General features: G+C 43.2%; 1 protein-coding gene across 2 annotated transcripts in view; it reads right to left on the bottom strand.

The window, feature by feature from the left end:
- Positions 1–699: 699 nt before the first annotated feature.
- hnrnpul1 (heterogeneous nuclear ribonucleoprotein U-like 1) overlaps positions 700–9317 on the bottom strand; it is a 21981-nt gene continuing 13363 nt past the window's right edge. For both annotated transcript variants that reach the window (XM_024277608.2, XM_036214674.1), the window contains exons 11-16: positions 8038–8166; positions 4796–4964; positions 3914–4177; positions 1788–1960; positions 1488–1715; positions 700–1400 (exon numbers count right to left, since the gene is read on the bottom strand). In XM_024277608.2, the coding sequence (XP_024133376.1) occupies positions 1287–1400; positions 1488–1715; positions 1788–1960; positions 3914–4177; positions 4796–4964; positions 8038–8166 (1077 nt within the window). In that variant the 3' untranslated portion in view covers positions 700–1286. The remainder of the gene's footprint in view (positions 1401–1487; positions 1716–1787; positions 1961–3913; positions 4178–4795; positions 4965–8037; positions 8167–9317) is intronic.

Below are 9317 nucleotides of genomic sequence, written 5' to 3'. Positions count from 1 at the left end.
TAATTGATTTTTTGATTAGATGACTAATCGTTGATCGCTTTGACTAGTCAACTAATCGCTAATTGATTCTTTGATCAGTCGATCAATCTTTGGTTATTTTTTTTTTATTAGTAGACTAATCACGCGTAAACTGGGAGTAAAACACAAATCTTAACCATCATGAGCTTTAAACATGAACTGTTTAAGCTACATGCTAACTACAAATAAAGACATCTTCTTTGCTTCATTTGTTTCTGGCATTAAAACTTAAGACTTTAATTAAATGAGGTCGGCATCTGAAACAAAGGAACATTTTTTCACTAAAGATAAAGTTTTGGTCTCACTGACTCAAATACAACAAAATATTATGGCGTGTTGTTATGGTACCCGAGTCTTCCTAGGACTTCCTGTGACATCACTACCGACCCAGATGACCACGACTGCCAAAAAAGGATGACTGATCGACTATTAAATAGGAGGATAAAATGGTTAAACTGACATATTTGAGTTTCCCTTTAGCAAAGTCAGCTCCGTTTCCTGTGAAGAGCTGATTAATTGAACCCAAACTGTTGAATTTCTCACATTTCCTGGTGAAGTTTATTTCGTCTGCATTGTAAAAAAGCATGTCTGAAGTCATTTTTGCTTCTCGATGATTCAAAAGTATCAGAAGACGCGATCACCTGCAGCTCCTCGCTGCCGGTCGCTGAAAGAATCCAGACGTTTACAGGTGTTTACAACTGTGTTTATTGTATAAAGACACAACAGCTCGCGCAAATGGTCAAAATCACTTTTTTTCAGGTAGAAAAAATGGCATTACAGGCTTCAACTATTGGACTCAATGAACAGCAATCACAAAGGGGGGAAAGGGGGCGGGGCCAACGAAGGCAAACACGATTATCACCCAAAAGAAGCGGCAAAAATTCTTAATCAGACGAGATTAAATACTACACCTAATAAAAAAAAGCCTCATAATCCTGGTTTCTACGGCGGTAAATAAAATGTGCTCACTCTGACGGTGAAAGTAAAAGCATGCACGTTGTTCTTCCAGCCACTCCCCCGCCGCTGCTAGCATTTACAATAATCTGTTGGATCTGAGGAGTAGGCGACGGATCGTTATGGACATTCATGAGACGTTCGGAGACGCGCCGACCATCGGCCGCCTCCAGCTCAAAGTAAGACTCGGAACGAGGATCTGGACACACGGCTGAGGAATGTGACGGCGGGCGGGGACGTTTAGTGACACTGTACAAACTCGGGGTCGGAGGTGCTGGGGAGGGGGGCGGGGCTGGTGCAGCCGGAGGGCGGAGCTACTGGGAACCAGAGGAGCCTTGGCTGCTCTGACCAGGATAGCCGCCGTACTGGCTGTAATACTGGTTCCACTGGTTCTGGTTCTGGTAGTACTGCTGCCACTGCTGAGCGTACTGGAGGGGGAGGGGCAGAGAGGACAGAGCGGCGGTTAGGATCACCGGATCTGTAATCGTTGCTCTCATCAGGTGTTGGTGAAATACCTGCTGGTACTGCTGGTTGTAGCTCTGCTGCTGCTGCTGCTGTGGCGCCGGCGCCTGCTGTGCTGGCGGCGGCGGCGCCTGCTGCTGCTGGTGGTGGCTGTACGTCTGTGCGGGGGCGGCCGGCTGGCTGTAGCTCTGGCTGTAGCCCGGGTACTGGCTGTAGTTGCCATAGTAATTCTGGTTGTAGCTGCCTTGGTTGTAGCCTTGGTTGTAGCTCTGGCTGTAGCCCTGAAGGAGGAGGAGAGTTCAGACGAGTGCGATGAACCGACGGCGTCATTGGGGGGCGCCGCTGCTCCCTACCTGGTTGTATCCTCCCTTGTTGTAGGAGGAGGAGGAGGAGGAGGAAGAGGAGGAGGAGCGGTTGTAGCTCCCTGGGGACTGCTGGCTGCGGTTGTAGCTGCCGCGGTTGTCAGAGCCCCCGTCACGGTAGCTGTTGCCCCATCTGTTCTGGTTGTAGTTGCCGCGGTTGTAGCCTTTGGGACAAAAGCAAACATTCACAAAACTTTATTTAAACACAACAAAGAAACAGTTTAGGAGGAAATCCACAGTTGAAGGAACTGGATTATGGGGGGGGGGCTTTAAGGGAAACTGAGCAGTGCTGCAGATAATCGTAGATTAATATAGTATATCTGAATGATTACTTTTTTTAAAGAAAACTTTGAAATTTGATTAATCGACTGTCAGCAGATGAAAGGTCAGAAAACTGTCAAAAGACGCTGCGGCTCATTTTTAGAACAGAAAAGTCTTCTTCAATAGATCCGATTACATTTTTCCCACATGTAATCCAGAATATAATCTTAATCTGTGATCAAATGATTGAGTTTAATAAACGTTTGGATTCCTCTAGCAACGGAGGTTATTTGTTAACCACGACTACATTCCTTATGTTTGTATCTGATGTTACTCCATTTGTTTCAGCTTCATCCTGGGATCATTAAATTTTCACAATATTCCGCTGAAATGTGAGAGTACTTGGAGAACGCCACATTTGTGAGCACGCCACGTGCACGTCATTTAAAATCGACAACTTCTAATAGTAACGCTTCTTTCCCAACTGTTTCCCAATGATGCTTGAGAAGTTAGGAAACAATTGAAGCTAGTTGTAAGTTTTTTTGTGAATATTCAAGATTAGCGGCCACTTCCAGAGGTTAAAGGAGTGATATGATGAGGGAACACACTTTATCATTTCTTTCTATTTTAATAAAACAACAAAAACAAAAGATTTTCACAAGTTCTAATAAAAGGAAAAGAAAGGGAAGAGAAGAAGAAAACTTGTTTATCTGACCCTTTGATATGTGCTAAAAACACATTTGCAGCCTGGATTCTGAACTCAAGACGGAATTTTGCTAAGATAACAAATAACGTTAATGAAAATACTTGGAATCTTGTGTAATAATTCCGTCACTGATTTGGTCATTTAAAGATGATTTGAATGTGTTTTTAAACTCGTGTTATTTTTTACTGAGGTTCCTCAGTTCTGCTGTGTTTCAGATCGTTCGCCTCCATTTGTCTTGATGTGGCGGCAGCGGTTCTCCTGAGGAGCCGATGGGTTCAGTTCTGTTTTATAAATGTGCTGCAGTCCATCCTGTTTGTGTTTGTTTTTACCAGTGGAAAAAAATAATAAGTTTGCTTTGTATGAATTGGCAGACCAGGGGTCCGTTTAAAGAAGCAGGTTTTGTTAAAACTCTGAGTTTGTGAACTCCAAGTTAAGGAAAACTCTGAGTTTCTGGTATCAGAAATGGAGGTAACTTGAACCGGTGAAAGTGGGGATACAAAGAACAGTCATTCATGCATTTATGGAGATTACTGGTTAAATTATTGACAGACCAAAAACCCTTCCTTCCTTAACAAGTGACAAAATGACTTTCCTGACATTATTTAGTTCTTATCCTGAATTTAAATTAGTCAAATGTAGACGTTCACATCAACTCTGGCAGCTGTTTTTTCTCTCTGTTTTGTGTCTGCAGTTGTGTTTCTTTTCTTGTGCAAAATGTGCTTGTAGGAACACATCAATTTCTATGTTCCGTGAAGTATGACACCCCATTGGTGTTTCACGTTGCCATGGTGAATCGTGATGTCTTTGGTCTATTACTCAGGGCTTTTTATGGTCGCGACGCTGAGTCCAACTACTCAGAGTTGAATGAATTAACTCTTTTCAGCTGTTCTGAAAACCGAAAACTTTGAGTTTGTTAACTCTGAGTCACTCAACTCTAAATTCAGGTTTAAACTCTGAATTAGTTAAACCTGACTCTTAAATGAGACCCGGGAGAGGGCAAAGAAAAGCGACAAAGAAAAAGAATAACAGTCAGGTGAGCGGCACCTGTCAAACCATTCAACCAGGTTTTGCTAATTACCTAAATAAAAGGTTGAAAACCTACAAATGAAACGAGGAAACGTGCAAAGCAGTCTCGGAGCCGGCCGCTCACCTCCTCTGTAGCCGCCTCCGGAGTCTCCGCTGCGGCTCTGGTAGCTGCCGCGGGAGCCGTCGCGGTTGTCGTAGCGCTGGTAGCTGCTGCTGCCGCGGCCGCGGAAGCCCCCCTGCCTGTTGTCGTAGCGTTTCTCGGGGGGCGGGCCGGCCTTGCGGCCCTCCTCGTTGTACTGCTTCAGCAGCTTGTCGGCTTCGTCGCGCTGCAGCTCCACGAAGGTCACGGCCTCCAGGAAGTCGCAAGGCTCGGGCAGAGTGAAGTTAGCTTCAGGAGGAGGAGGAGGATCAGGAGAGGGCGATGGAGAGACAGAGAGAAGAGGGGAGGGGGTCGTAGTGAAGACCAGAGCAGCCACACCACCAGAAGAAACAAACAAACCACAGTTAGTACGAGACAAGGGCGGGAAAACAAACAAAGTCAGAGCAGCTGATGAAAGCAGAGAAGAGAGAACAAAAGTCACCTCCAGGAGCATGGAGGAGACGTTTGTTTAAGCAGACACGGGGAGGGGGGGGTCAATAGAGGAGGGGGGGCGGCTAACCAGCACTGCAGACCAAGGACGGTTCCGACCACAGGAAGGTTCTGTTCTGGCGCCGAATGAGGCCGGACCCCCCCTTGGTTTGCAGTGCTTCTTCAGGGAGGGGGGGCTGAACGGAAAGCGGTAAATAATGGGCAAAAAGAACAAATTTATGTGGGATGTTTAAAACAAATATTTCCAGGTCTGATAATCTGGCTATGATGGGGGGAGGAGGGAGGAAGGGGGAGGGGGGAACATCTTCCAAGATTGATTTTTATATATAAATAAATGTTTTTTTTTAAAGAGACAACACAGAAAAAAAGTCAAAAGTAGATCTGGTGTTGTATTGGTTGCTTCCACAGCGTTCCTACCTTTCATTTCTAACACAGCATGATCGGGCACATCCTTCCCCTGCTCATTGGTTTGCTTTAATGTTCGTTCTTTAAAATCCTCGTCCGTGGGACAAATTACAATAGCCTTGCGTTGAAAACCTTCAAAAGGACGCATTTTTCGTCTCCTTGCTGATCCATAAACATTTGTCTAGCAATGGTGACAAGAAAGAAGTAGAAGCTTGTTTGTTATTGTTTTACTTGTAATGGCTTTCCACTGGGAGGAAGCTGGAACCCTGCAATAGTCAAGTGAGAGAGGTTTGGCTTGGATGGCAGTCTAGGGTTTTTCACGAGCCTCTCATCACCCGCAGGTTTTACCTCACGCTCTGCTCGCCGGCGGCCGGGGGGACTGCTGTTGGAGGTTAGTGAAGAGAGGAGGGACCCCCCACGACTACTGACGACGGCGTTCAGCTCAAACCATCGGTTAGCTTTCCACGTCCTGTTTATCTGACCAACCAACTCCGATCTGATCAGACATCGCGAGGAGAACTTTTCATGATTTTGACAGAACAAACGGAAGATCCAGAAAAAGATCGCCGCTTTGGTCAAAACGACAAACCGGGAAGTCAAATCCGCAACATTTAAAGAGTCAAAATCGACAAAACGCAGCCGAGTTTGATCAAAGTAACGCTATAAACGCTTCACTGCAGAGCTTCAGGTGAAGTCACTTCAATCCTCAAACAAAACGACAAACTTCAAACCTGTTTAAAGTTACAGACAATAACTGCAAGACTTTACCAAGTCATCTCAGCGTAGAACCGGTGTTTGCTCATTAAAGTCTCACTCCCATCATCTTCTGATCCGTTTTCAAAGCGTTCCCAGAGGTATTTTACTTATGATGATGCCGTATTTAGTCAAAATGTATAAATCTGTCATTTTCTAGTTTCTGCAGTTTACATTTAAATGTAAGTAATGACTTTTTGTTATAGCGTGACCTTTTTAAAGTCATAAAACCGCTGTTGTGTATGTTTGAGCCCTGGAAGCTCCATGCTAACGCTAGCAGAGCGGTAATTACTGGTGACGTCATCGAACAAAAGTGACGTCCGAAATTTGAGACACTATTTTTTCGTAACTCTCCGTTTGGACGGCTAAATGAAGAAGGGAAGAACTGAGATTGGACCTTTGTTTCTGAGAGGCTTTCATTTACTCCCACTACCTGAAGGGTCTTCAAGCTTTAACAGTGAAAGAGCTATTGAGGCTTGAATTCTACTGATCAAAACTTAGGAGCCACAAAGTCTTATTTTGATACTGCTGTGTATTCATTACACTGCATTTCATAATCCTAAATATGAATGAATGAATATGCTTCTGTTGAATAAAAACAGACAGTTAAAAAGAAACTAGCATTTTCTCAACATGTGAAATTATTTTTACGTTTGACAAAAGCACGTAGGATTTCCTTTCAAAATAAAAGCCGCCTTCTGCCAGACTGAATCATCCCTGCGCAGCATAAGATAAAATGTGCCTTAAACTAATAATGGATCAAAGGTTTTGGTTAGTATTTGAACTCTATGTATTCTGGAGGAAGCGTAGAGTAAATAAGACCTCATCAAGTCAGCAGGGATGTACAAAACTTCACACAGACATACATTTAACTAATCTAAATTAAATAAATGCTAATTTGGTAACCCTAACTTGAAAAAAGAAATGCAATTTTATTTTTCTTTAGCCAGAGAGCCACTATGGAGAGGTCAAAGAGCCACGAGTAGCTCGGGAGCCGCAGGTTGCAGACCGGCTAGTCTGCAGGTGGATGGATCAGAACGGAGCAGAGCCAAACAGCAAACTGAATTTACAGAAAAGTAATTTAACCTTCACTTTCTTCATAGATTTATTAGGAAAATGTCAATGTTAAAAACACTAAAAGCACAGTTTTTATATGAGTGGGTCTTTAATGCCTGAAAAACCTTCACCACTAGATGTCAGCGAGGAGTCACGAACGCTTCATGTTTCCACCTGATCACAGACAAAATCCTACAGATTTTACCCAGAATGCATCTGTACTTTTAGCAGAGCAAAGGAACAATAATTCAAATCTCGGACTTTCACAATAAAAGGCCTTTGAACTCAAACTTAAAGAATAACTTTTTGATCAAAATGGCAACCGGACTGAAACGTCCTGCAAATCTTAACTTAAATTCACATCATATGTTGAAATTCAGTCGACTAAAAATACATTTATAACAAATTTGTGTTTAGCAAGTTACGCTCAGGAAAACTGAAAATAATTGGACTAGAATTCAAAAGACGACATTTGTCATTGTTGCTTCAGCTCAGAAACTGGAGCACATCCCCGTCCGGACGTGGAGGGCAAACGTTACGGACACAGAACGCAGATTGAAACTCAAACATCTCAGAGTGGAAAAACGACGACTCATCTCCACAGCTTTGCTCTTGTACAAACCCAGAAACCGCTCAGAAAACGTTTATTTTCTAAAGTTTTCCCAGCAAAAACGACGAGACACAAAACGGACAAGCTTTCCAAACCGAACTTTAGCTTTAATTCTGCAGTTCAAGACGGCGCCGTTAAACCCCCATCTCTGGTCGCTCCTCTAACGGGTCCCTCCTCTTACCGGGACTCACCTGGTCCTGGTGCGAGCGCCCGTCCCGTGTCAGACAACGACAGACAGAAACAACCCACCTGCCTGTACTCACAGAGTCCTCGGTAAGCCTCAGAACCAACAGACCGACCTACCTTCATCCTCGCGCCACAAAGATCTGAAAACCTAAACGCCGTTAGTCGCCACTTACCTCCAGCATCAATTTAACACAATCAAACACACACTCAACAGTTCCAAGTATCTCACTTCAAAATAGCTTAAAGAAGCCATGGACTCTGCCTTATTAAATTAGCAACAGAAGGTGTTTGTCTTACTCACCAGAGCTTACTCGTTTCTCAACATCTTTACAAAGTCATGGTTTACTTGTACATTGTTGAAATTCACAAGACAAACAGTACTGTAGTAGGACAAGAAATAAATAGTGCAAATATACTGAAGGATGAAAACACGACATATTCTGTCACTTATGAGAGCCATTACGTATTTTCTGTTACAAAAGCATGACAAAGCAAGTGACAAGAGGCTGATCAATGCTTCTTCTACTCTATAATACACAGAGACCCCCTGAAAGATAAATAAATAGTCCATTAGAGAGAAAGTGATCAGCAGGGCACAATGACTGACTGTGGTGAGTATCAGCAGGCAGAGGAGGAGGAGCAGCAGTACCTGATCCAGGATGTAGTTGCGCCTCTTGCGGGCGGCGATCTCGATCAGCCTGTTCAGACATTGGGTGGCCTGCTGGATGAGAACGTCCCAGCGTCCGGAGTAGTTCCTCTGGCGGCGCAGACCCATCACCTGCACAGCAGTGGCGTTCAGGTTTAAAACGTTTGTTAGGCTTCTCTCAGAGGTGATGAAGAGCGTCTAGTGAGGAAGACTCGTCACTTTAAAGTAGATTCAAAGTATGGAGATTAAAGATGGAAATAAGCGGATTTCACCAGATTGAAACAAGTTTCTTTTTGCTCCATTTTGTGAACAATTCGCTGAAGCTGGATTTACATCAAAGTTGCTTCTTATATTAGGAAGGATTACCCTTTTAAAACCGAAGCCGTCACTGGTGACACCAAAACAACGAACAGTCTGAACTCTTCAACCACTGAAAAAAATAACGCAATTACAACAGATTGACGCAGCGCAAAGAATCAGCTTAAAGTGTAAAGTTTACAGTAGTAAAATGCTGCATATCAGTAGAAAGCCGCTTTTCTCTGCTTCAGAATCCAGTGGAGTTACACTAATTGTGTAAACAGTTGAAAGGTTGCAGAAATTCAAAGAATGTTAACACCGAGTCAAAGTCCCAACAAATCATCGATTTTCAAAGTGTTTTCAGAAGTCATTTTATTATGATTTTGCCGTTTTTAGATAAAATAAACAGTTGTTTTCTAGAACACAGTTTCTGCAGAGTAGCAGGAGTTCATTAGAAAATCGCCTCTGATTTATGGGCGGAACTATTGGTATGGAGTAAGACCCCATTTCTCATCAGTTTACATGCTCTCCTGCTGGCTTACAGCCCCTCACACCCCCAGCCTAACATGACAAGTGCGACAAAGTTATTGGAGCCATCCAACTAGGGCTGCCACAAACGATTAATTTAATAGTCGACTAATCACCGATTATTTTTTCCGATTAGTCGACTAATCAGGTCATGCACAAACTGGATGTAAAGCACACATCTTAACCATTATTAGCTTTAAAACTGAAAAAATCCTAAATTGGCCAAAATAGCTAGCCTGTATCTGAAATATTAGCTAAGCTCCAAACTAGCCGAAAAAAAATGAAAAAATCTAAATTAGCCAAAACAGATAGCATGCAGCTGAAATATTGGCTAAACTCCAAAATAGCCTAAACAAAATCCTAAATTAGCCTACATAGCTAGCATGTAGCTGAAATATTAGCTAAACTCAAAAATAGCCTAATAATCCTCAATAAATGTCAAAATAGTCCAAAAAGCT

This window comes from Oryzias melastigma, linkage group LG13 (genome assembly GCF_002922805.2).
Source record: "Oryzias melastigma strain HK-1 linkage group LG13, ASM292280v2, whole genome shotgun sequence".
NCBI lineage: Eukaryota > Metazoa > Chordata > Actinopteri > Beloniformes > Adrianichthyidae > Oryzias > Oryzias melastigma.
Note: the sequence above shows the minus strand (reverse complement) of the source record. Positions and strands in the feature narration are given on the sequence as shown.